At 47.7% G+C, this 25,448-nt stretch overlaps 9 protein-coding genes across 9 annotated transcripts, besides 3 other annotated features; 4 read left to right on the plus strand and 5 right to left on the minus strand.

The window, feature by feature from the left end:
• Positions 1–83: 83 nt before the first annotated feature.
• Positions 84–913, minus strand: ACLA_095330 (60S ribosomal protein L28; the record flags this gene model as incomplete). Its single annotated transcript, XM_001270025.1, has 5 exons — positions 84–261; positions 357–481; positions 540–563; positions 640–734; positions 862–913. The coding sequence occupies 5 exons, from the start codon at positions 911–913 to the stop codon at positions 84–86; spliced, it is 474 nt and encodes a 157-aa protein (XP_001270026.1).
• A 523-nt stretch (positions 914–1,436) lies between these two features.
• On the plus strand, positions 1,437–1,888 carry ACLA_095340 (DUF2015 domain-containing protein; the record flags this gene model as incomplete). Its single annotated transcript, XM_001270026.1, has 2 exons — positions 1,437–1,491; positions 1,569–1,888. The coding sequence occupies 2 exons, from the start codon at positions 1,437–1,439 to the stop codon at positions 1,886–1,888; spliced, it is 375 nt and encodes a 124-aa protein (XP_001270027.1).
• Positions 1,889–2,593: 705 nt separating this feature from the next.
• On the minus strand, positions 2,594–3,801 carry ACLA_095350 (U2 snRNP complex subunit HSH49; the record flags this gene model as incomplete). The annotated part of the gene is made up of 3 exons (XM_001270027.1): positions 2,594–3,262; positions 3,314–3,689; positions 3,782–3,801. 3 exons carry the CDS (start codon positions 3,799–3,801, stop codon positions 2,594–2,596), a joined length of 1,065 nt encoding a protein of 354 aa, XP_001270028.1.
• A 410-nt stretch (positions 3,802–4,211) lies between these two features.
• Positions 4,212–4,631, plus strand: ACLA_095360 (mitochondrial import receptor subunit TOM7; the record flags this gene model as incomplete). The annotated part of the gene is made up of 5 exons (XM_001270028.1): positions 4,212–4,238; positions 4,301–4,347; positions 4,413–4,441; positions 4,512–4,548; positions 4,610–4,631. 5 exons carry the CDS (start codon positions 4,212–4,214, stop codon positions 4,629–4,631), a joined length of 162 nt encoding a protein of 53 aa, XP_001270029.1.
• A 616-nt stretch (positions 4,632–5,247) lies between these two features.
• On the plus strand, positions 5,248–6,363 carry ACLA_095370 (putative mitochondrial folate carrier protein Flx1; the record flags this gene model as incomplete). The annotated part of the gene is made up of 3 exons (XM_001270029.1): positions 5,248–5,365; positions 5,439–5,681; positions 5,780–6,363. 3 exons carry the CDS (start codon positions 5,248–5,250, stop codon positions 6,361–6,363), a joined length of 945 nt encoding a protein of 314 aa, XP_001270030.1.
• Positions 6,364–6,936: 573 nt separating this feature from the next.
• Positions 6,937–8,472, minus strand: ACLA_095380 (C2H2-type zinc finger protein; the record flags this gene model as incomplete). Its single annotated transcript, XM_001270030.1, has 4 exons — positions 6,937–7,299; positions 7,351–7,524; positions 7,600–7,653; positions 7,720–8,472. The coding sequence occupies 4 exons, from the start codon at positions 8,470–8,472 to the stop codon at positions 6,937–6,939; spliced, it is 1,344 nt and encodes a 447-aa protein (XP_001270031.1).
• Positions 8,473–9,659: 1,187 nt separating this feature from the next.
• Positions 9,660–9,708: a microsatellite.
• A 1,003-nt stretch (positions 9,709–10,711) lies between these two features.
• Positions 10,712–10,731: a microsatellite.
• A 3,708-nt stretch (positions 10,732–14,439) lies between these two features.
• Positions 14,440–14,460: a microsatellite.
• Positions 14,461–15,541: 1,081 nt separating this feature from the next.
• On the minus strand, positions 15,542–18,014 carry rcoA (putative transcriptional repressor TupA/RocA; the record flags this gene model as incomplete). Its single annotated transcript, XM_001270031.1, has 8 exons — positions 15,542–15,566; positions 15,648–15,723; positions 15,792–15,924; positions 15,993–16,463; positions 16,519–17,057; positions 17,127–17,449; positions 17,531–17,612; positions 17,894–18,014. 8 exons carry the CDS (start codon positions 18,012–18,014, stop codon positions 15,542–15,544), a joined length of 1,770 nt encoding a protein of 589 aa, XP_001270032.1.
• A 1,682-nt stretch (positions 18,015–19,696) lies between these two features.
• ACLA_095400 (sterol desaturase family protein) lies at positions 19,697–20,830 on the plus strand (the record flags this gene model as incomplete). Its single annotated transcript, XM_001270032.1, has 2 exons — positions 19,697–19,965; positions 20,041–20,830. The coding sequence occupies 2 exons, from the start codon at positions 19,697–19,699 to the stop codon at positions 20,828–20,830; spliced, it is 1,059 nt and encodes a 352-aa protein (XP_001270033.1).
• A 745-nt stretch (positions 20,831–21,575) lies between these two features.
• ACLA_095410 (NCBP1 family protein) lies at positions 21,576–24,530 on the minus strand (the record flags this gene model as incomplete). The annotated part of the gene is made up of 7 exons (XM_001270033.1): positions 21,576–22,483; positions 22,549–22,730; positions 22,795–23,681; positions 23,748–24,015; positions 24,095–24,201; positions 24,285–24,437; positions 24,489–24,530. 7 exons carry the CDS (start codon positions 24,528–24,530, stop codon positions 21,576–21,578), a joined length of 2,547 nt encoding a protein of 848 aa, XP_001270034.1.
• Positions 24,531–25,448: the final 918 nt, after the last annotated feature.

Genomic DNA, 25,448 nt, shown 5'->3' on the forward strand with positions numbered 1-25,448 from the left:
CCAGCACGGCGCAATTATGGTCGACACGCCCATTTCCTTGACCCCCGTTTTCCTTGCAGACTTCCCTTCACAGCACTTCCCCTTTACTCGGACTGCTGCTCCGCGGCCTTCTTGGCCTGAGCTCCCCGGAGCTTCTTAGCAGGAGAATCCTTCTTGGGCTTCTGAGAGCGGCGGATAGCGCTCACACGGGCAACGACGTCCTCACGAAGGTCGGCGCGGTAGCCGTTCTTAGCAGTCTTGTCGGCGACAACCTTGTAGATCCTAGATCGAAAAGGGAAAGCAGACATCCCAGGTTAGCCCGGTTTGCTATAATAACTGCCAGTCCGGCAGATAAATAAGGGCTGATTTCTGCTTACTTGCGGGTGGCAGCGTTGGGGCCCCAGCTCACGCTGGTCAGGTTCTTCGCAGGCTGCTGAGCGTTTCCGGACTTCTTGGTGATGAGAATGACACCGCCATTCTCGGTGGCCTGCACACCAACTGCCTATTGATGAAAATTTTAGGATCGGATTTGACGTCTCATATCAACAATCGGTAAGTACCTTAGTGTTGGCATATCCAGCATACTAGACGTGGGTCTCGAGGTTAGCGATCAACGCCCGTAAATGAACAGATAGATGGTTGCTTCACTTCATCTCATACCTTGAAAGACTGCTTGTTCTGCAGGTTCAGGGGGTCCCGGGAGAACTGAGAACCACCGGCAGTCCGTCGCTTGACCAGAAAAGCATTCTGGCTGCCTATTCACAGTAGTTTGAATCAGCCGCAGTTCGAGTCTCTAATCAGACGAAATCCGTCGAGCAAAACACTGAAGATCCCTCTCCACGGAATCTGGAAATGGCAGGCAGGATGTGAGAAAAAACATACGAGTGATCTGCCAGATGAGGTCGCTGGAAACGTTCGTTCTTTCGGCGGCCATTGTGAATTGTCTCTCTCTCAAGCTGTTGAAGGAGAATGGATCTGGTATACTACTTGATAATAGCCTTGGATCATAATTGTGTGCGCCCGTGCCAAGAACGACAGCCAGACATTCTCGCTAAGGAGACCACTTTAGGTATAGTCTCAAAAAGCGGTTTGATGCCTCAGGTATCAGGCAAACTAATCGCCATGGCTCCACACTGACCATGGCACATGTAGTCGACATCCGCTTCGCTCCTTGCTGCCTGTCCCTGAGCACGGTAATCAAGAGGTGGCTGCACACGAGCTCTGTACATCGCCTCCTGACATCTTTCAACTTAGATGCTTTGTCTATAGCTGGTTGTGGCAGTGTCCTGCCTGACCAGCGCTATCTTCATACTCGTTCTGCACCTTGAGGTTACTACTACCCTACGATTATCACCTTTTCTTTGTTCTTTATGAAGAACTAGAACTTCATTCATTAACATCAGTTCATCATCCCCAACATTTCCTGGGACACTCATATGAGCATAGATTTTGTCGCCATGGCGTACTATCTCCTTTACTTTTTAACATTCTCCGTTGTGATCTGCGGAACTGGTACGTCTTGATATACTGATGCTACCCCCAGCCCATCTATCAGTAAGATCCCGGCCTATCTGACATTAAACATACAGCACTTTACCTCACCCGGTCACACTGGCTACCGTTGGTTCCGGTGCCCGAATATCTCTACCAGCACCTTCCCTCTAGCTTTGCTGGGGATTTAGAAGCAGGCCTGACTTCGTCGCAGTTCGACATCTCGTCCAACATCGCAGATGGCGACCCAAGAGCCGGCCTGGACGGCAAGGCGAAACGCGAAGTGCAGAATATCATGAAGAGGCAGAACATAGATTTTGATGAAGCCCGCAGGATATACACAGAGCGTCGCTTTGCCACCCATAACATTGGTCCTGACGGCCGGCCTCGGGACCCGAAGTTCGTGTCATTCTCTTGATTACCGTTTCCTTGCTATTGTTCTAGCTGCTCGCGCTCAAGCTTGTGTTTCTCGGGTTTTGCGTCCTCGGCCGGAAGCCTTGTGATTTCTAGGGATCAATAAACTTGTACTGCATCGACCCCTTTGGCCTGCTCTGTGATTCTGTTGTTGCCTGAGCTTTTTTTATCTAATGTTTTTTTGCTCCGTACTATTTGTGGCATATAATTCCAGGTCTCTGCAAGTCTGGAAAGCCATCTACGAGGTTCCCCCTCATTGAAGATTCACCGTGATTATTGTGATTGGATCCGTAAACCTAGGTATTCCGGTGGGATTAGTTTCCAATACTATAGTCGACTGTTCTGTTCCAGGATTCGCGCCGCGTGCAATTCTACCCGATCAATGGTCCCCATCGGCTTTTAGCAAAGAGTTGTTTGCTTTTGAGGTCGAGGCAGAAATGCGAATCTCACTGTACAACTGTATTCTTATGGTCCAAGCCTCTCTCAAAAACTTATCCCATTGCTGGATTGAACTACCAACATGTCTTCTGGGAGGCGAGTCGATTGGCTGATCTGCAAGCGTGCTGCGCTTCAAGTAGGATGGCTCGTCTCCGTTCCATTCTTTCGTCATATGATCGGAAGAGAGAATTTGGAAAGAAGGCCATTGCCCGGCCAAGTACGAGTTTGGTATTTATCTTTGTATCGACCCTCACTCGACAAGGCAGCAATCTCAGCGGCCCCTGCCATAACCAGGTTGCTGAAACCCTGGTGGTAGAGGAGGCGGAGGGCCGGGAGTCCCTGCGGGAGGCCCAAACCCCGGAGGCGCAAAGCCCGGTGGTGCTGCTGCTTGTGGTTGGAAGGGGGCCTGTTGACCAGCATTGTTGAGGCTAGGAGGGAGGAAAGCCTGCGGGCCACCATAACCAGCCTGAGATGGCGGGGGTCTCGCCGGTAGACCGGGAGGGGGGTTGGACAGGGGAGCGGATGGAGGTGCTGGTCGAGTGGCTTGTGGTGGAGGTACATTCTGGAAGCCAACATTAGGCGGCGCGATGCCTCTTCCCATTGCCGCCAACTCCGGCGGGCCGGCGCTCAACGGCCGGGGGCCGTCACCATTAGCCAATCCTGCAGCAGCCATTGGAGTGGCTGGAGTGGTGAATTGTGGTGGGAGCGGCTGAGTTGGTGGGCGAACATTATGCTTGCGAGCCTGTGCAGCAAGCATTCGTTCCGCTTCATCACCGTGCCGTTCACCTTTTCCATCCTTCTTATAGGCGTATTGCACCGACACTTGTTTATTCATGAGATACTGCCCATTCATATTGGCAATAGCGGCATCAGAGGACTCGAAATCGGCGAATGATACGAATCCGTATCCCTTCGATAGGTTGTTGTCATCGCGCGCAACCTGCAGTCTATGAGCACATCGTAGGGAAGTGAAGAGCATGGAAAAGCTTACTTTTGGAATGTTTACGAGCGTTCCAAAGCGACTAAAAGTATCATAGAGAACCTGCTCGGTAACCAGAGGATCAAGGTTTCCAACAAAGAGCTCTGCCCCAATTTCCACAGATTTTTGCTTGTCCGCGGACGCTTTGTTAACTCGGATCGGCTTGCCATATAGACGAATACCGTTCATTATTCGCGATGCATATTCAGCATCTTCCTCGCTGATGAATTCCACGAAACCGTAACCTTGGTGTGATTGTGTGACCCGATCTTTGGGTAGGTGAACATTAACGATGCGTCCGGCCTGCAGCATCAACTCCCATACTAGGCTATCCGTGACTCGTTCGTCGAGGTTTCCAATGTACACAGTAGCCTCCTTATCTTGCTCCCTACAGAAAACGAAGTTAGTTTTCTTCCTGCTTCTTTTCTGCCACTATTTGTACTCCCTGCGCCAATGTGTCTTTGAAGGGTGGTCACGTACCAATGCCTTGCGCCGGACATGATGCCGACTTTAACTCAATCGAGTCGACTGACTGCTAGTGGCTCAAGAATATAGCTCAACAATGTTGAACTGCACAGAACGCGAAGATTAAGTAAATGTCTAAGTCAAGATGAAAAGAGTGGTTGCGAAACCAGGTACGATGTCGACAAGACTTCGATGTGGTCTGCAGGGACGGGAGCGACTGCGGTCTATCGGGGACCAGCTTTCTTTTTTGCCTAGTCTCCCCAGAAAACTCTTGAGCTTCACCTGTGTCAAACACCCACTCCGCCCAGCTCTCCGCATTCAACCATCTCTTTCCACGGCCTCTACTTGTTCTTCTGGTCATCCAACCGACCCTTGACTGTCTAGATATCTAGATCAAAGCTTCAGTGCCCGCTCCCTCTGTTCAGCCCCCTCTGCAACCAGCAACATGGTCCAGTTCTCCGAAGAAACGAAGGTTTGATCCTCGTTGACACCACCATTGATGACCTAAGGGCTAACGCGGTTTCAATCGATTAGGAGCGTATCTCCAAGGTCGTCGATGTTTCCAGAGTCGCTATCCATTAGTGAGCCCAAGTTCCCTTGTCCGGTCTATCTAGTGACAGTACTAACAGTTTCCTGCTCCGTGCAGTGGTTATCTACCTCTGATCATCTATCTGGGTATGCATCTCACATCCTTGGTTTCGTCTGTACAACCGCACCACTCAAAAATACTGATCATATCCTACAGGCTACACTTACAGCGAACCAAGGCCCTCTCTCTTCAAGTATACATTGGTTACCAGATACCCTTGTCACGCAAAACCCGACAGCTAACTCTCTGGTCAGGCTGTTTTCCCCTCTAGCTTAGACAGTACAACGATGCGAAACCTCGTAATTTGATCAGCACCCTTGAAGACTGAAATTGTCTTCTCCTTTCGCGCTCGAGTTTGATTTCGAGCTGAAGTCAACGTGAAGGGTTGATGGAAATAATTGAAAAAGGTCATTCTCGTTCGCTTTTCGTGCCGATGGCTGGAATTCTACATTGGCATTTGTGTATTTCTAAACTTTTCTATATCTTTTTCTCACCTTTTTTTTAACGGAAAATGCTCTGCGTCTGATAATATATTGATTGATCATCCATGAACAAGACTCCACGTTCTATACCGCACTGTGACAGATCTTTATTACCAGAATGTAGTGAACAAATGCGTGATTCACGGGTCACAGATTAATACGCTTTACATTTCCGATCATTCTTTGGGGTCTCCTCATTGAATATTTAGTAGTAGCTTATCTGTGATGAAAGGTTCCTCGGTAAATCTTCTCGGACGCTAAACCTCCAGCCCGCGTCATTGCGTGTGCAACCGGAGGTAACAAAAATGATTGATGCTCCATCAAACACTCCTCTCACGCTCTCGAGATAACCCATCATTCAACATTCCCTTCATACTCCATCACGGACTTTGAAGGACCGCAGAGGTTCCATGACTGATAAGGATGGCTTATCGCCATCCTTTGTGGAGACCATAGCAGGATTCACAGCGGGAATAGTCTCTACTCTCTGCCTGCATCCACTGGATTTGATCAAAACTAGATTGCAGGGTTTGTGGAGCGGATCCCATGTTCCTAATCAGACTGCTAGGAAATACTGACACCTGTCCGCGATAAATCTTAGTTGATCGATCCTCTCATTCCCAGATTGGTGGTTCAATTCGCGTCATTCGCGAAATTTCTCAGCATGAAGGTGGACTACCTGCCTTTTATCGAGGCTTGACACCGAATTTAATTGGAAACTCTACTAGCTGGGCTCTGTACTTCCTTTGCTATGGTAATATCAAAGATGCTTTGCAGTCTATCCGTGACTGTCGGGAATCGGAGCTTACTTCGTCGGATTATTTCGTTGCATCGGGGCTTGCAGGTATGTTCTATATTCTATTGTCCATTCCCAACTCTTTCAGCGATAAGTCTGTGATAAGTTACACTTACTGACCGTATGTCTTCGGAGTATCACTCTAGGTCTTACTACGTCTGTGTTGACGAATCCTATATGGGTAATCAAGACCCGCATGTTATCCACCGGCTCCAAGGCCCCGGGAGCCTATGTCTCCTTTACCAGCGGTGTAATGCAAATATATCGTTCAGAGGGTATAACCGGCTTCTACCGAGGTCTTTTACCGGCCTTATTCGGAGTCAGTCACGGAGCTCTTCAATTTATGGCGTATGAGCGGTTGAAAGTCTACCGTTCCCAAATGGTTCCGGTTCTGCGCCCCGGTAACGACAGCGCTGACTCAGGAGGAGGGCCGACACGACGCTTGGGGAACCTTGATTTCTTCGTGTTTTCCAGCCTTTCGAAGATATTTGCGGGTTCTGTCACCTATCCCTACCAAGTGTTGAGATCCCGTCTGCAGACGTACGATGCTCATCTTGTGTATCGGAGCGCCGGTGATGCGGCCATGCAAATCTGGAAGAAAGAAGGCCTGGCTGGCTTCTACAAGGGCTTAGGCCCGAACCTCCTTCGTGTGTTGCCAAGCACATGGGTTACGTTCTTGGTATATGAAAACACAAAAGCCTATCTGCCCCGCTTGGCTTCAGGTCAGTAGAACGCGCTGGCTTCTTCCAAGGAATCGTCAACAATACTAGATATCCTTGAAGCCGGGTTTTCAATGATCATCAGCTTCACGACCAAGAATGCGCTCCACTTGTAGACAAGCATCTACTGCCGTTCTCTGCTGTTTTGGTTTCGAAGCGCTAGATTGTGTTCGTAGCTGTCGCTCGTTGGCAAAGAAGTCAGCCAATTTTAAATGCTCAGTGATGCTTTATTTTGGGACAGGGGGATTATTCTGTTTTGTACAAGATTGGATATCGCCCTTTCTTGGTGCACTATCGGGGTCCCCCTTGATCGCAAGATGGCTTTCTTTGGAGTGACCATGATGCTTTGTCCTCTAGAAGTCCGAGGAAGAGGGGATCCCAACAAGGCGAGGCTCAGATTAGGAGAGATATAACGGAACTGGGTAATACAACGCAAAACTCCAAAACTCCAAAGAAAAAAAAAAAAAACAAAAATAGCCTTGGTATCTCGCGAAAAGCAAAAAGAAGAAGAAAAAAAGGTTCCAGAGAAGTTTCCGGCGGCACAAAGCATGAACAAAACACCAACTTTGGAGGGATCTTGCCGCTTAATGGCCCCTTCTGCCTATATAGTAGGATTCTCCGTCATCCTCTTCACTGCTGGAATTCCCAGTGTAGGCTGAAGAACTCTCGCGGCTTCCCTGCAACGCTTTTATGTCCTCATCACTGTCGAGGGACTGGGTTCTTGCGCGTAAGGCGGATCCGGTATCCGATTTAGCAGTGGGGGAAATCCTGCGATCCTTGCCACGGCCCTTTATACCTTTGTTGCTGTTCTTATAGAGTGTAGCGAAGTACTCCCAAAGTTCACGATCCTGAGGACTCATATGCAGTCCCTCTGGCATTTGAGAGAACTTGAGTGTCAGGTTCCGTAGCGTGGAGGCATGGAACTTGTTCTGATGAGACTGGTAGACCTGTTAGTACAAGGGATAAGACAGGAGCCAGGCCATGAGAAGGCAGTATACCTTGAGATTACCAAGCTGGGTAAACTGTTTCCCACAGTCATCAAGCAGACATGTGAAGGGCTTGGCATGCTGATGGGTAATTTTGTGGGCACGGACATTGCCTCTCTGGGCAAATCTCTTCTGGCAAATGTCACACTGGAAAGGCTTTTCGCCCGTGTGGCGTCGTTGATGAGTCTGATTGAGATGACTATAGGTCAGAAATGTGATGGTTCCATCTCTCGTAAGTAATGGTTGCTTTGTTCCACTCACTTTGAGATTGCCTAGTTGGGAAAACCGTTGCCCACAGGAAGGCTCCTTGCATATCTGGCATCCAGCATCGTATTAGTGACTGATACTAGACAACGGCAAGATTATGATTGTTCCGCTTACGAAAGGTTTGTCCCCAGTATGGGCCCTCGTGTGAATATCCAGGTGAGTCTTTTGGGCGAAGCTCTTTCCGCAATTTGGTAATCTGCACGTATATTTTCGTTTCTTCCCTGGCCGAGACGTGAGCTCTTCGACGACCACGTTGCTGCGAACAGTGGAAGACGCCATGGCAAAGGCCTGGGGGAAGCTGGTTCTACTGCCGTGGGTCAACTGTTGGAGTGAAGGCAACGATTGCAGACTGGACTGGGGAGCCACGGCCTTTGCTTGGATTGCTTTCATCAAGATATCCACCTCGGTTGAGAATTCGATCTCCGTCGGCGTAGGATTTTTCACCCGCACAGTCTCACTAGCAGACACTTGAGATGCTGCAAGTGGCGAAGGCGGGGTATTCTGTTCAGGTCTAGGTACCGCATCTCTTATAACACGACTGATGGCGTTCTTGGCTGGACGGATTTCGGGGATTTGCTGAAAGGGTGGTGGCTCAGATGACAAACGCATGGGTTGAGAATTCAGCGGTGGATGGCCGGTGAGGTAATAGTGTTGGTATCCGGGGTGCTGCTGGGGTTGCTGATTGAGTGAGTGACCGAAACCATATGTCGTGGAGGACGACTGATGGTATGGCAAAGGAAACGACGTGACTGGGTTGTTGTAGAAGGAGAAATTGGGTCCCAGGTTGGAATTCATCATCCGGCGAGGTGCCATTGAACCGACTGCATGGCCAGCGAATTCAAATGACACTGGCTCAGCTGTTTCCATTTTGGCACGCTCAAAACAGATGATCCTCAAGAAGTCGTGATCCTCACGGTTCCCGAATCTCTTTGTTTCTGAGTGAAGAATTTCAAACCCAGTGGTTGAGTACCCTATATCTGAGCGCCCTTGTTGCAAGGCCCTTCCTCCTTTATGAGTTGTAGAGGACGCAGCTCTAGGTCTGGACGAAATGGATGAATATCTCGGACACAAATGATACTGCGAAGCGTCCAACAGGATATGTATACGTCCGTTTCTGCCACATGCACAACAGTTGTCTGAGGGATGTTTTTATGATTCGCATTCACTTCTTATTTCTTCTTTAGCTTCGATTTCCTAGCGCCAGGAGGATGGGACTATCAGCACCTCAGATGAAAAGACCAAGCTGGAGATTCAAGAGCAAGCATTAAGCAGGGAAGTACCAGCCAGGGCTCGAGGAAAGAACGGAGGGGAGCTTAGAGAAGAGGAAGGAATAGACCATTACCTACCTCGCAGTACTTTGTATAGTCGAGTCAACGTGAGTATAATACGTGCCGGTGCATGCACGGAATCCGGCGTGGAGAAGAAAAAGTAAGAATACTTCAGATGCAGCAGAATAGATTGACAGCTGCAACAACGGGAACAATGATAATATAATAATGATATAGGGGAGATAGTATGTAATAATAGTAATAGTAGTCGTAGTTGGGGTATGGCTCAGTAGATGTGATCAACAAGAGGTTCACACTGCAGCTGTCTTTCGGGTGTCTTTGCTTTTCCCACTTCTGTGTCTTTGGGGGAGGGGGTTAAATTTCTTTTTCCCTTTATATTAACCAGTCATCCCTCACAGAATCCATCTCTCGATCTCTTTAGGAGGTAGAGGTGGTGATCTAGAACTAGATATACCTAGTCTACTTGCATGATCCTCACGCCCACACACTTGAGTCCCAAGACAGTGGAAGCAGCGGGGGCGGACCATGACAGGGATCTAGCCTGCTAATTTACTTAGCTGAAGTCTTGTAGACTATCGTGAAATGAGGGTCAACATCTTAGGGAACAAGATTTCGAGAGCCAATCTAGCCTCAGGAGTCTCAGAACAGGACAGACCGGGCGTGAGAACGACACTTGTGCCCCTTCTGTATGGAGTAGATGGCATATGGACCTGCATGTATGGAATTTAGAGGCGGCTAAAGGGAAAAAAAGCAAAGAAGAGAAAAAATAAAATAAAATAAAATAATGATAATAACAATATCAATAATAATAATATAGTATTTAGAAAATGAAACAGAAATCCTTGTGCTCCGTATCATGGAGTCGATAAAATACGGAGTACATCGTGATAATGTTTATCAGTAGACAGTGAGTGGTACTCAGTGCTGTACTAGTCATGCGGAGTGATTACCTACCATCAACGTACCTACAGAGGGCAGAGTAGCTCCGAATCATTAAACAATTATTCATTCACACATCTGTTAGTCTAGTGGCAAGCATAATCATTTGTTGCTGCTTCAGGATGACACTTTCGCTTATCCATTAGGACTTGCTGTTGATGTTGATTTCGTGAGACTGCCATTTAGCAACCAGGTTAAGAGAACCGCATCATGAATAATACGTACGGATACCTTAGTATTCCAGACAAGATGGAGAAAGATAGAAAGAAGTTGGTACGTATATGAACCAGGGAATATACATGCCATGATCCTCGACATCTGTGGTCCTATTAGAAGCCAAGGCTCGAAATTCATTAGCAGCCACTTGAAAAGAATATCTAATTCCTAAGGCTAATCCAAACCAGCAAAACTCTCTAAAAAGCCACCTTGTTTTAGCTCTTTTACCCAATCGCGGAACCCATAGTATGGTTCCGATCAGGCTGACAATCATCAACCACGCACAGTTGGCACTACTCACTAGGCTAGTACAAGATAAGGTAGAACTCTGTGCTTAAAACCAACAATCCCACAGTATTAATCAGGGGGCCAAGAGTGATGGTGTGCAACCTAGGTAGGCTCCTAGTTATGGAGCGCAGCACACATAAGCGTTCTCGACTTGCCTCTACCTCCTTAGGTATACAGATACCCTGTGTGTAATATGTACAGAGTACCTAGGTTCCGTGACAAGGCAACCAGGTCTTCGAGGATCTGATACCATCCGGCGAGATAGGTAGGCACTCTCCTGACCTGAGGTAGACACCCTATGGAATCCCTGAAATACGGGAAAGAAGTATAGAGGATACAGTATGTAATTATGTATAGTAATATGAATAAAAAATAAGAAGAAGAAGAAGAAGAATGATAGCGATAATGATATTGATAATGATAATTGGGATACTAACATCTTGATGAATTGTCCCAAATAGTAAGTATCATCTGACCCAACAAAGTGGACCGGGACCTTGGTCTGACAAAGATCAATCCCGATCACCATGACACACCGTCAAATCAGATCCAAATAGGTCTTGGTTAGGTACTTAGGGTACATTTACCGAGTAGGTCTAGGCTGTTTGTCTTGTAGAAAACACGATAATCACACGAGATGCCTTAGGAGACCTACCCTGAATGGGGGAAGGAAAGGAAACGACAAGGATACCCTCGTCTTCCACGCAGGACCTGAACTGTCGGGGACTTGCGATAGAATCTGTGCTGACTGATCATCGAGCATGAGCCATCAGCTGGATGACGATCCTGAAAATTCAACCAAAGCCATGATGTATCGACTATTCGACTTTGACAGGAAGGCCAAACTGCTGCGAGATGAATATCCCCCATCTACTTAGGTATTTAGATACTTACAACTATCGGTAGCGTCAAAAGATAGAATACCTAGATAGGTAGAGCAAGGTACTTAGATAGCTGCTCTGTTCGCTGAAGCCCCCGGGGGTTCCGTGAGGTATCCATAGCTCAAGGTAGAATTCTTACTACCTCAGACGGCATCATGAGGAATTTTCTGGTTCGTATGTACCCCGTACTCGGTGACTCCATTCCAACCTTGCATAGGTCATTATGCGTTCCAACTTTCATCAAGTGGCTTGACTCGTGAGACTTCTCCCTTTTCTCTCTTTTTGGGAGGCTCTAGCCTGTTGATCGAACTGTGGGATCAAGCGTTCATGATATGTGCTTGAGCCTTATAAAAAAAAATACAAATGAATGATCCTGATGATATATACCTCAGCTGTAGTACTGCAGTCACAGTACCTGCTTATTTACTGTAGATACCGAATAATAAACTCAAGAAATTCAAGACCAAGCTATGTACCTACATATCTATGACCCATGTACCTAAGGTAATACCTACAGTACCCAAAAAAAATAAATAACAACATGACAGGGTTCATCCGGTTGAACTACTGACGGACGGCCCGCGGACGATCCAAATCCAATAGTGCTCGAACTGTCTTTTTTCTAATTCGTCAGGAAGCTCTCCACTGTTGCATCCTTGGCATTGAATTGACAAAATACCTAGTAGTTAGTTCCATTCCAGTCGTGAATCTTGAATCCCCCCCACCCCAACATGCCGTGTGCCGCGTGTGGAAGGCTGATAGCTCGTAAATTAGTTTGACTGGTAGCCTCACTACTACGTAGTGTACTGATTACTGCGGTCACGTACGACTAAGGGACTTAGGAAATCGACAGAACCTGTCTGTGGGTTTCGAATAGCCGCGACTGGCGATAAGTGTGCGATTTCAGATGTAGTTAGCTTCCTTCCCCTCCACCCCCTTTTCTTTTTCTTCTCGGTTTCTCATCAGTCATCATTATTCATTTGTATTTGATTTATCGCCCCCGTGTACGGAAGTACGGAGTATGGAGCATTGGAGCAGCACTCCACAGAGTGGAACTATGCAGATCTTGGTCATTCATATTCAAAATTCATCTCTTAACCTCTGTGTCCTGTTTCTCCTGTAGATAGACCAGATACCTAATTATGAAGTCAGACTCAGCGGTAGATTACTTCATGTCTCATAATGTACTTTGCATCTATGGCTTTCGAAGTGAATAAATGCCATGCTGACTGTTATGTCAACCATTTCCGCAAGCCTCCCATGAGGATTACTCATCTTTGTCAGACGAGTTGGGCTCTCAGGCCATATAAATTTCGAGTTGATATAGTATATATGTATGGACATGGTTGCAGATCAGAATTACGGACTTCAAGGATTCATGCCCAAGTCCATGCAAGGGCCAAACCCATCCTTGTTGTAGAACCAAGATCACGAAGTAACCTGAATCTCACTTATCATTAAAGATCCAAATGCTCACGATGAGTCAAATCATCAAAGACAGTGATCAGCAACCAATTGTATGCATGGTGTATGTAAGTAGATTCATGTATCTATCTTAGGTGAATAATGATGTACAGGAGCCTGCGTAATGCGTATCCTCAGCCCCAGATTTGGAATCATTACAGGGAAACACAGGTCTTCGCCTCATAGCTTCCAATCCATCCTCCACGGATACTGAAGATAGTCAAAATGAACATGCCTCAAGATCAGTTCAAGATGTGAGTTGCCTCCTGACTTGTGACTCCATTCAGTCCGTCCCTCGTCTCTGCTGTGCAACTCCCATCTTTTCTAGTGTCGTGAGTACGAAATTCCTGAGGCTGACGGTCAAGGTATTTAGGGTTTATATGGGAATGGCGAGGGGGAAGGAAAGACTATGGTTATACATCGTAAACCTACTCACGTTTGACTGGCTTTGGGATTTTTTTTTTCTTCTTCCTTTACAACAACAACAATGATAATAATAATAGGATAGGATCGAGATAGTACATCGATACTCCGTACACTCTCGTGCATTGAGTATGACTGACACTCTCACCTTGATGCACATAAAATGAAAACCTACGGGAGTACTTGCTTTTCTTATTTCTTATGGCGGGCCGGGCCTTGTTCATCTCGGGGGCGGCGGGAAACATCCATAGCCCATCATTTATTGATCATGGATCGCCATGCACCAAAAGGTCATGCTGATCAATTTGAGTCTACGGCTGCTAACTACCGGTACTGCGTGAGCTCGGAATTGCAGAGATTTCAGATAGATCACTATAGGGATGTTTAACATCCTTGAGGGGTGGAAAGGGGGCCAAAATCTTCAGATTGGCTATCTCATCACTTGAACATTGCTGAGCACGATATCCCACTCTTCACCGGCAGAACATGGGATGCTGACGTTTACTAGGAACGGAGCTGACCTCGTGGAAATCCCGATGTGAGACGTAGCTAGAGTCTTATGAGGCTTACTCCAATAGTACCGAAGCTACTCCGTAATATAGACTAGCAAAGCTCAAGGCATCCGAAGAATTATCATTGAGAATGTTGTCTGCAAGACTAAGGGGTGTTCCTTGAAATACTATGCTATTGTTGCAGGATGAATAGAGGGTGGGATTGAGCCCAGGATAAGTAAATAGATAACCCATTTCTGGCTTAAATTACTTGCAGCGATCTGAGAATTGGTTGGTATACCTCTTCACCTGATCTTGAGCCGGTGTTGTTGGTGCATTGAAGGATGAGGGCGTGGTGAACCATGCCTGCATATGCTGTAGACTATCTACATGAAATTCGGGGCAAACCCTGGGGTGGTTTTTGGTCACTGTCTGATCCATTTGTTCAACTCGTTACTGTTATTTTGAGTATATTATGATGTACCACGTATGAATGTTACAATTGGTTGGCAGCAAATATACTCCATATATTCATACCAGTTGTACTTACTGTGCTGTCTTTCGAAAGCTTGCCCCCACCCTCCATGACAGAGTCGACGCTTGAAGTTGGCTCCTTACAGTATAGACACCTTATCCGTCCTCAGGTGAGTCTGTATGTACGACCCTGTTGGTAAGGAAATATCACTGGCCAGTAGATAAGTAACTTCATCTTTAGTACTGACGTTGATGCTCAACAGCTCAACCTGAGCCAGCCTGTGAGAAAATTCCAGCTAGCCGCCAATGGCTTCAAAAAATCGGTGACGTGCGCAGCGCGGGTACATGGTTTTAATCTAGAGTTTTTATTTTATTTATTTATTTATTTATCCCCCCCCCCTTTTTTTAATTTCCCTTTCAAAATACTTACTCCAATAACTCCATAGCCCAATCTCATTCGTGCGAGGGCTGACTCCAAAGACGGTGGCTTGGTCTAAATCTCATAAGTCTGGCTCCTCGTGATCGTCAGGGCTTTTTCTCGTGCGGGTCCATTGGATCCTTCGAGTTTATTGAGCATGTCTGCCGATGGCCTCACTTGTTTTGACAGGAGTATCTACCTACGGAGTACACTTTCTGCACTTCCATACCATTGGATGTTGTTACCATAGTCTATCCCGACTTAGCCAACTGTAATCCTCGCCGAGAAGCGGCGAGAGTCGTAGCACTAAGTACTACCCTCCACGTCTTTCTCCAATATATCTAACAGTTGTGCCCGAAATAAAATAGGTAATCAAGTACGCGAAACAGGCCTCGTCATCTAGCTGGCCTCCCCAAATGAACCTACAGGGGCAACAGGAAAAACCAGTCGTGTCTGCTTGAGATTAAGAGACAGCACGGCGAATCATCCACACTCGACAACATGAATCGTCAAATATGCCATCGAATTAGGAATATTTTATTGTCGTACAGCATCGTGCAATAATCCCTAAAACGCACTTCAACATGTGGACTTTGGTTGTTGCAACCGCTTCGAGGGAAGAGACCCCTGAATTCTTCATACAGGCCCGAAGGCGAGGTCTATAGTGACCTTTTACAGGGGCCGACTACTTCGATGACGCATTCGAGTAGACAATCATATCAGTGGAAGGTGGGGGGAAGCAGAGTCATGACAGAAGAATAAGAAGTCTCACATATAGGGCAACAAGACAAGATAAACTAGTATCCGTACATCAGATTTTGTTTATTTTCGGACTTGGCATGAAACAAAGGTCACCGAAAAGAGAAGGTCGAAAACAAACAAAAAAAAAAAGAAAAAACAATATGAGGAAGAAGCTGCCCGATGAGACAACAATAACCCCCTTCCAAAGATCGAACGTATGGACCCAAACCAAAGCAAAGAAGGCTGCGACAATATGGATCAAACGCAGAAAACAAGTCACATTTGCGCCGAAGCTTCCCATCATCAATCCCATTACCGTCCGGTATAGGTGGAGTATCTGCAAGAAAGTAAAGCACAGTCAGTGTCTGACTCCCGCAAATGCAAACACATCTCAAAGATCAAAGGCTTAGGTACATACCTCCAGATTCTTGCACGCATATCACCACTACCAGTAGCGAACAAATTGCCTGTAGGGCTGGGAGCGACCGAAATAACTAGAATTTGCAGTGAGATTGGGTTTACATCGAGCCAGAAGACCCAAGGGGAGATGGAATAAACCAACCGGAATTCTTGTGGCCCTGCAGCATCATCTGTGCATTCCCAGTGATAGGGTCCCAGAATTGAACACCGCGGTCCTTGGAACCGCTCATTACCCAGTGTCCATCAGGCGTAAGACAGACGCTGAGAACGAAGTCCTGTCCAGGGGCATCAGCAGCCGCTGGGCAAATTGCATGCAAAGCCAGACAATGTGGACGAAACTTACCTTATGACCCTCGAAAGTACGCACGCATTTACCACCCTTTACCGAGCCGCCGGGGTAAGCGCCCCGAGGGACGTTCAATTCCCAGAGCTTGATCGTCTTGTCAAGACTACCGCTAACAAGATCCCGGCCGTTAGGAGCAAATGCAACGGAGTAAACGCTGTCCTTGTGACCATCAGGACTCTCCAGACGTTCCACGAGGTATCCGGTTGTAGTGTCCCAAACGCGGACACTCTTGTCCAGGGATCCGGCGGCAACATAATGGCCATCTGGTGACATAGCAACGGCGGTCACTCCATCCTCGATGCTGAGAGTGTAGACAAGTTTGCCGTCGAGAATATCCCAGAGACGCACCGTTTTGTCGCCACTGCCCGAAGCAATGTAGCGACCGTTACCAGCAAAATCGAGTGAGTAGATGTCTTGCTCGTGTCCGGTGAAGATGTGCTTTATGGTTCGAGCGGCAATATCCCAGACCTAGATACGACATGTATCAGTATGAAAGCTTCAAAGAGCATAGAATTGGACTTACCCTGATCTGCTTATCTTCGGCACCGGTTGCAAGGTACTTGCCATCAGGGCTGAAGCAAACACTGCGAATGTAAAGATCGCCATCCTTATCCACGCTTTCGTCTTGCAGAGTGGCCACAATTTGACCCGTATTCACGTCGAAAATCTGAGCAGAGCGGTTGCAGCCAGTAGCAAGATACTTGCCATCCCGGCTGAAGCGAACGCAGCAGACAACGCTGTCATGGACCAGATGATGGACAAGATCCACATCGAGCACACGCTGAACTTCCGGGTTGAAGATTGCGTACCAGTCAGCGCCTTCACGTTTCTGCGAAGCGGGCAGATCGTCGGGATTCCAGTTGGCCAGCATGTTCCCCGGGCGTTCACCACGAGCCGTAACGAGAGCCTGGCTGGGAGGGGTAGGGCGAGCAATCTGAGGGGAGACTCGTGGGTCGGGATATGCGAGTTGATGAGACTGTTGAGGAGTGGCCGGTCCCGGTGGAGCGCGGGGCCTCTTTCCTGGGCCAGGAGATGCGGTCGGAGGTGGTGCAGGTCCGTAGCCTAGAGGAAACAAGCACAATTGCATGGTCAGACGCCACAGAGTCAGATGAAAATATAGTCAGAACATACCGTTCACAGCAGCACCAGGTTGATATCCTCCAAAAGAGCTCTGCGGCGGTTGCGGCGCTGACTGCTGAGCCGCGGGAGCAGGCTGTTGAAGGGTATGCTGGGGAGGCTGCTGATCCTGGGGTGGGGGAGGGGCAAGACCGGGACCACTACCTCCTTGGTTGGTCATGATACCACCGAACAAGTTGCTAGGACCATGGCCCAGAGCTGGTGGAGGGGCCTGAGAAGGACCAGTGTGCTGCGCAGGGCCAGCAATATGAGACGAGACGGGCTGGACACCGCGCGATTCAAGCTCATGTCGCAAAACTCGAATTTCGGCTTCGTAACTGTTTCAGAGGGAAAAAGAAAGGAAGAGCGAGAGGTTAGTACTTTATTCCGATTCAATTAAAGAAATTGAGGTTACAAACTCTTGTTTCATTTTGATCTGGGCCTGTTCCAACTGATAGACTTTCTGTCGAATCATTTCCATCTCCTGCAGCTGGCCAGTTACTGAATGAATTGGTTAGCACATCCAGGCAAAACGACGTTTGTACGAATCGACTCAATAAGCGCAGTATCAAAGCGTGACAGTTTAACCCAAAGGCATATGGGATGGCCAAGGCATGACCGTCGCAGCCCCCAAACCGGTCTAATATAGGTGCCAACGAGTTGATAGAGCCCAATAGTAGCGTGCAAAGAAGAAGACATCGAGATGGGTAAAAAGCAATTACCCGAGGGTTGAGGAGAAAACGAGACAGCAAAAAAAAAAAAAAAAAGAGCATAGCACATACATTGGTGCTCGAACTCGCCAGTACTTCTGGACTGGTTCTCAAATTCCTGGCGCAGCTGATCCAGCAACTCCGTCAGACGGGAGTTGGGAGCAGGAACCATCCCGCGATGTGTGTTATACATTGTGCGTGCCCGAACTTGATGCAAATGGCTTCAGAGGAGAAAGCAATGAGGTGTCGAGAGTAGTCTGATTGCAAGATTAGACGAGATGGCAACGCGTCGCGAGAAGCTAGGCAGCGACAATGAGAACGAGAGGAGAGGAAGGATCCGAGGCTGAATGTAGACGATTGGCAGTCAAGTCAGACCTGTCGCATCCCAGCGCGCAGGGACAAGCCGCTGCGACGATGTCTGAAGACGGGAAACCCAACGATGAAATGGAGAAAAGGAAGTGAGAATAAGGATTGTCGCGCCCGTTGGGGGAGAGGGTATGTAGACTGTGTATTCACGCTCGACTGTGGTAAGAGTAAACAGTAACGTGGCGACCGCAGCCGGAGGAGTATGGAGTTTTGGTTAGGTGGTTAGTTAGCTTGTTGGACTTGAACGGAGTACGGAGTGGGAAGCAGTCAAGTAGGTGAGATGAAGTGAGGTTAGGTAAGTCAATTGGCGGCTCAGCATAGGAAGGTTGTACTAATTATCCATCCATCAAAAACTGGCTAAGGAACTTAATTTTGGCGCCAGAAGCGAACAAGCGAGGAAAGCGCTTTCGGAATAAGCGGGGCATCCAAGAAACAACTCTTACCTGGCCAACGCTGAGATAGTCATATCTAGATAGAGTGTACAGACTACAGAGTAGCCAAGCCAAGTCGCTGGTATGTCACTAGCGGTGCCAGGTATATTTATCTCTATCAATCAGTGTTGTACATCTAGTCATAAGGTGAAAAGCATCAAGTATGAGTCTAGCTCAATGGTCCGCGGTATTGTACTCGGTATATTACTCGTTTGGTCCTAGTAATACTCCGTAAATTCAATGACCACCTTAGTCACTCGACCTTCACCTTACTGGTTGGTGCCTGACAGCGTGACATTGAGCTAAGGCATCTCATTTCGAATCATCAGATGTTTTTCTTTGATCTGTTCAGGAACACGCTTGAGAGTTTATGCGAAGTCCAAGTCTACTGAGCATTTTTCCATGTCTGCTTTGCATTGCCAATCACGGCCCAGGATGGGAAATTAGTCTCATCTGGGGCGTAATGGTCTGAGGAGATAGTTATTCTAGTTACCAGGACAGTCTGGTTTATGATCTGATTGATCACCATTTGGGGACAGGCAGATACTCTGTGATGAGTACGTCAATGCAGATCGTCGTCTCCTCTCCAGGCTGACAGTCATTAACAAATCAATGGTTGCTACTCTGCAACGATTCATCCACATGAGCCGAGCCATGAGCGGTGATACAAGGAGTACTCTGTATCTACTTAATCCCATGAGACCCAGTCACCCAGACAATTCAGTGATGGCTCCCCACTATGCATTCCACAATCCCAAATGAAACAAATGGCCGAGTCCACCGGACGGAACGGCTGTGCTTGTTCCGCCCTGGTGTGATGCAATTTTTTGCTTGTTGATACTAACGAACTGTGATCAAGCGATTTTTAGTATGGACTTTGGCTCTCCTGACTAACCCCATCCTTGCATCCTACTTATCAACGGCAAATTACTATAAGGAGAAGAACAATTTCTCTTTTCTCGTTCTTCTCTTTTCCTCGGAGTATCCTCGAAGACCGTTCTCGTCTCAACAACTTGGCTTTCAATTAAAAATCCTATCCCTAAAGGCAGAGGATCGAACCTTTCGTTCTGAGGACATCATGGATATCGTCCTGGAGATCTGGGACACCTTCATTGGGGACCGTCTCTATACGGCTCTCTTGCCCGTGTCACTTCCCTCCTCTGTCTCCTTTCCTAGCTTGACCACTGCTACCAATAGCTCGTTGGCCTTGTTTGGCGCATCGAAGCCGTTTGTCTATGAACCCGCCACTCAAATGTTTCACTTCGAGCCGTCCAAGTATGCCTACATGAGCGCATGGCCGAGGAACAACCTCTATCGCCAATTCCTGAGCTTTTTCCTGATTGTCTGGTATGCATGAAAGCCTCGCCGACCCCCCTTTTGGAGGACACTTCGCTAATTGGAAGTTTGTGGCCTCCGATATAGGATATTCGGCATTATCGTCTACTTCATCTCCGCTACCCTCTCCTACATTCTCATTTGGGACAAGACAACTGTCAGACATCCCAAGTTTCTTAAGAATCAGATTCCTATGGAGATTGCGCAGACAATGCGATCGATGCCTATAATGTCCTTCCTGACTGCTCCCTTCCTGGTCGCTGAGGCTAGAGGTTATGCCAAATTGTACGACGCCGTCGCCGAAGAGCCATTCCCTTACTATAGCATCCTTCAATTCCCCGTGTTCATCGCATTCACCGATTTTTTCATCTATTGGATTCACCGTGGCCTGCACCACCCATTGGTCTATAAGACCCTTCACAAGCCTCACCACAAGTGGATCATGCCGAGCCCTTTCGCGTCGCATGCGTTCCATCCTCTGGATGGCTGGTTGCAAAGTGTTCCCTACCACGTCTTTCCCTTTATCTTTCCCCTACAGAAGATCGCCTATGTTTTCCTGTTCGGCTTCATCAATCTTTGGACTGTTCTTATCCACGACGGTGAATACGTCGCCAACAGCCCAATTGTCAACGGAGCCGCTTGCCACACAATGCACCATCTCTATTTCAACTACAATTATGGTCAATTCACCACTCTGTGGGATCGTCTAGGTGGCAGCTATCGGAAGCCCAACGAAGAACTCTTCCGGCGCGAGACGAAGATGGGCGAAGAAGAATGGAAGAGACAAACCAAGGAGATGGAATCTATTCTGCAGACCGTCGAAGGCCAAGATGATCGCCAGTATTGCGCTCCAAAAGAAATCAAAAAGAACATCTAAGGGAGACAGTTGCGCGCCATGAAATTATGTCATCCATTCTTCAAAAGGACGAGAGGAACTAATAACGATTTATCTACTGCCTAATGGATCCGAACTTCGGCCTTTCAAACGTTATCTATCTGGATGCGTATATCCACACCAAGAAATCGAAACCAAAGAACGAAAGAAGGGAAAAGAGACGAAAACGGAGAGGATCAGATACCTATTCTTCATCACCATGATGATCTTCAGATCCTCGACAGGTTGATCTCGCAACCTTAACATGATTTATGACTGTCATGTGTTTCCCACCTAATATCCGCCACCGACTGCCCTTATTCTAACCTTCTGTGTACAACATTGGCCCTACATGGGGTCATTTCTATTCTATCATTTTTAATTATCTGTCGGTTGCGCCCAGAATGGGCATATACCATATTCGCCAACCCCATTCCCCACTTTTTGGGCTGAGTCGCCAGCATTTTCTTGTTGTATATATCATTAGTAGCCAGGTTGACATAGAAACATGGATATAATAGCGACTCAAGGATACTTGGTAGGGCTTCCGATGGGACGGTCATCCCCAGCATTGTGTGATTGGAAAATGGAAACGGATTGTCACCTTGCCAAGGCATGGACAAACACCAGTCATGAAACCAACATATCCTTTTGTACTATATTGGGCAGATCCCTGATTCCTATTAATCTGTTCGTACAACCACCATGAATACATTTTCTCTTAAACAACACTTATTGACGTACATATTCACGAGATCTCAACGGCGGCGTCGGCGTCGGCATCGGCATCGGCAATGTCCAAGTCTCCATCTGCTGCCACATTGGCAGCCGCGCTGGTCTCCGAAGCAGCAGGTTGAGGCGCAGGAGCTACTGTACCAACCGGCGTGGCATTGGTCATGGCTTCTGCGATAAATGATTCCTCCACGCCGGCTTTGCGACGGAACACTCTGAGCCACCGGCGACTCCACTGACGGATGATTTCGTCCTCGGGCAAATTACCACTTCCATCACCCCTCTCCATCAGTTCGTCGTTACTGCCTCCAGCGACAGACACGATCGAGTCTTCGATAACCCTGAACAAGGCTTGCATATCGGCCTTTTCGCGACCCAAAGTCTCGTCGAGAACACTCAGCTGCGGCTCATACAAACCAGGCTGGGTGCGCGCAGCCACGATCTGCCGCAGACGATTCGTGACCTTGCCAACGGTAGCAGATACCATCTCGAAGATGTGAGTTTTGCTGAGTATAACCCCCGCTTCCATCTTCTCCACTAATGCCCACTCGACCACAGACAATGGCGTTATGATCGTGTAGTTCAACAGCTTGTCTATGATGTTGATGGCGATTCCTGGTTGGTCAACCCAGTACTCCATGACTGAAGTAATGATTTGACAACGAGCGCGAGCTGATTTTGGCCCGATAGCCAGCAACCTTTCCTTGTTTCGCTCGATGCATGACAGAACATGGGACAGAGACTTGGAGCCGACATAGCAAATCGATGTAACAAGAGCATCTGTAGAAGGCAACATTGGTTCGTCAACTCCTAGCGCCTTCGCTTGCTCTTCAATGGCATCGATCAGTGGCCGAATTTCTTCATCGCCCGCCTTCTTTCGAATGAGCTGCATAATCTCCCTGCCTTCAGTAGCGTATGGCGTGGCTGTGGGACAGGCATGTTAGCGACATCATCACCATGTTGGAACATAAAGGATGCCTGAAACTCACTATCTGAAGAGTACTTGAAATCCGGAGTGTCTTTCTCTTTGCCTTCCGTGATGAGATCCTGATATGGATCCGGCAAAGTCCCTCTGATACGTTGTGCAAAGCTCAGCCGGATTTCCTTGTCGAGAGCACCGGTGATGAATGCCATGTGCGGATGGACAAGTGGAAGTTCCAAGTCGTCAACCCTTTTCATGAAGAGTTAGCTCGCATGCTAATTGAGTGTATATGATTCATATTAGGTTCACAAACCATTCACTCCATTTCCAGGTAAACCCAAAGTTGCTCAGATGATGAGCAAACCAATCCAAGAATCGATGACTGAGGTCCAGATCGACTGTTTCCAGGCTCCGGTATAGGAAGCGAATAGCTCTGCCTAAGCTGGGAGCGATGGCAGCGGGTGCAATCTTACAACATTCAGTAAGTACTGAGTGATAGTAGACAAGCTTGTGCTCTGGAGAAGGAAGCTGAAACAGCTGGGAGAAAACCGCGTCTACGGCGACGTCCTCGGGTTTCCATGTCGGGCGATCCCCAGGAATATCACGCAGTCTGTCAAACGGAGTAGCGCGCTTCACAAAAGTGTTCGCTGTGAAATAGCAATCCACATCGATCAAGAATTTGGCGGCTGCTATGCGATTGAAATCGAGAATATTGATCGTGTCGACAAGAACATCCCTCAACAGAGACGATGCAATGTCGGATGTGGGTGGGACTGTCTCCAGGTCTTGATTGGCATACACGGAGAGATATATTTCAGGGAAGATCGCCCTCGTTCCCTTTTGCACAGGATTTGGAACAGTGATCTGAGGAAAAGCATGTTTCGGCACTGCTTCCACAGGTCCATCCTCTTCATTTTTGCGCCTCTTCCAGGGCCGAGGAACGCAAGCAAGCTCCCAGCCACGGTTGGCCTCAGATTGGAGTTGGCTCTGAAGCAAGCTGATGACACTCTGGACAGTGACTGGTTTGCCGTTGTCCAAGGCATATGGATCAACAAGATCAACTAGCGCATGCGGAGTCGAGGCGATGATATCGGTTTTCTCGAGAAGCGCTATTGCTTGTGCTTCAAAACCAGTGGCAGGAGATGCCATAACGTAAGGGATAGTAAAGAGAATGATCTTGACCAGTTCAAGTCCAAGCAACTGAATGGTACCAAAGTTAGTTTTCCGGTCATTTAGTTAAGGCAGGGGAGGTTCTGTGTCACTAACATCCTCAGAAGAAGCTGTTTGCAGGTCAACGGCACGAGCGAAGAGTTCCTCCAAGATCGGAAAGACACCATCCCCTTCGAAAATAGATTGGAGGCATCCCAAGAACCGCAGAAGGAGCTTGACTTCTCGCCAAGCCCCAGCGTCAACGTATTGTTGCAACGAGTCGCGCGCTCTTTTGAGAACGTCTTCAACAATCTCTGGTTTATAGTCATTGGCGACTAGAGCAGTCGCGGCAATGAAGGGGATTTTCAATGGTTGCTCGATAACCCTACACCGGAAGCCGAGAGGTTAGTGCTATATCAGACCGAAAGGGGGTGGGGTTCATAAAGAGTGTTTTCAAGGCATACAAATCAATGGCTAACTCAACGTAGCTCCGTCTCAGCTCTTCATCCTCGAAATTTTCCGAAACAGTTTTTGCGATAGTCACAACGTCATCCTCTGCCCTTCGAGCTGCCTATTGTACGAGGACATGTGAGCTTGGATCATTGCAATTGGCAAGCCCGTATGGGTTTCAATAGTGTGGGAAGGGGCGCGTACAGACTCAGCGATAGATAGCAGCTGTTTTCGGAATTTGACCACGAGAGGCTCCTCGTACCTGCGCCTCTGCGGACGCCGGTCATAATCCTCATCATCTGCAGCAGATCGGCAGCAATTCGTCAGCGCAAGGTCGCCCGCAAACGAACTTATGGACTGAAAGGGCAAGTAGAAAGCAAAGAGAGCTCGGAAATATCATCAACTAACCTCTATTGCGCCTCTTGCGCCCACCTCTGGGGCCGCCCCCATGTTGTCGGCGTTCATAGTCGGCCATAGGTGCTGTGACCAAACGGAACTCAACACTCAACAGACGTGAATAGAGTCTTCGCCAGTTGTATTTCAGGCTATATGTGCACAGTCAATCTCTCCAGCGCTCAGAAATAAAGACCGCAGACACCTCTGGTCGTCAATCGCCAGATATTGCAATTGGATTCAGAACCGGGTGCCAAAACATTGCCGTGGCCGTCGTAGATTCGGAGAATTAGAATATTCCGAGCCGTGGCTTATATAACACCCTTGCCAACAACAGGTCCAGTGATCATGAAGAAAAATCGATATCTTCATAAGCAGTTGTTGGTTTCTTACTGCTGTATATAGCGATAGTAATTTCTGTGCACTTATATGGATAACGAATATTGGAGCAGAGGTAGTATTGCAGTATTATACCCTAACAGGACAGAATATGAGCCGGATTGTAATGGGCAACAAGACCAAGAACATGACGTGCAGCCGACACCTGCACAGAAGGACTTGTCTCGGCTTGAATTTTCTTCAATCTTTCAGACAAGGCAATAACAGTTGATGATCCCACCTCCAGAACCAGGATAAATTATCTGCCAGTGAAAGAAGGCACAAGACGAACGATGGTGATGGTATGTATCGAAGAAATAAACGGAAATGAGGAAATGGTAGACCAAATAAATTCGCCTCTAGTCATACACGCAGCGAAGAGAGGCCCCGGCCATACACCTGGAGTCTCTAGCAATAGACATAACCATCTGGCTCCCGGGACAAGAACAACTGGATCCACTGTTGAGCAAGTCAAGCAAATACCAGTTAGCGGTCAAAGCCAAACAAGTGAAATTGGACATTAGAAACAGCCAGAAGAGTATAGAAAATATTCGGGAAACGAAGAGATTATGAGAAGCTAAAGACACAAACGATGGA

The sequence above is a fragment of the Aspergillus clavatus genome, genomic scaffold, assembly GCF_000002715.2.
Source record: "Aspergillus clavatus NRRL 1 1099423829804 genomic scaffold, whole genome shotgun sequence".
NCBI lineage: Eukaryota > Fungi > Ascomycota > Eurotiomycetes > Eurotiales > Aspergillaceae > Aspergillus > Aspergillus clavatus.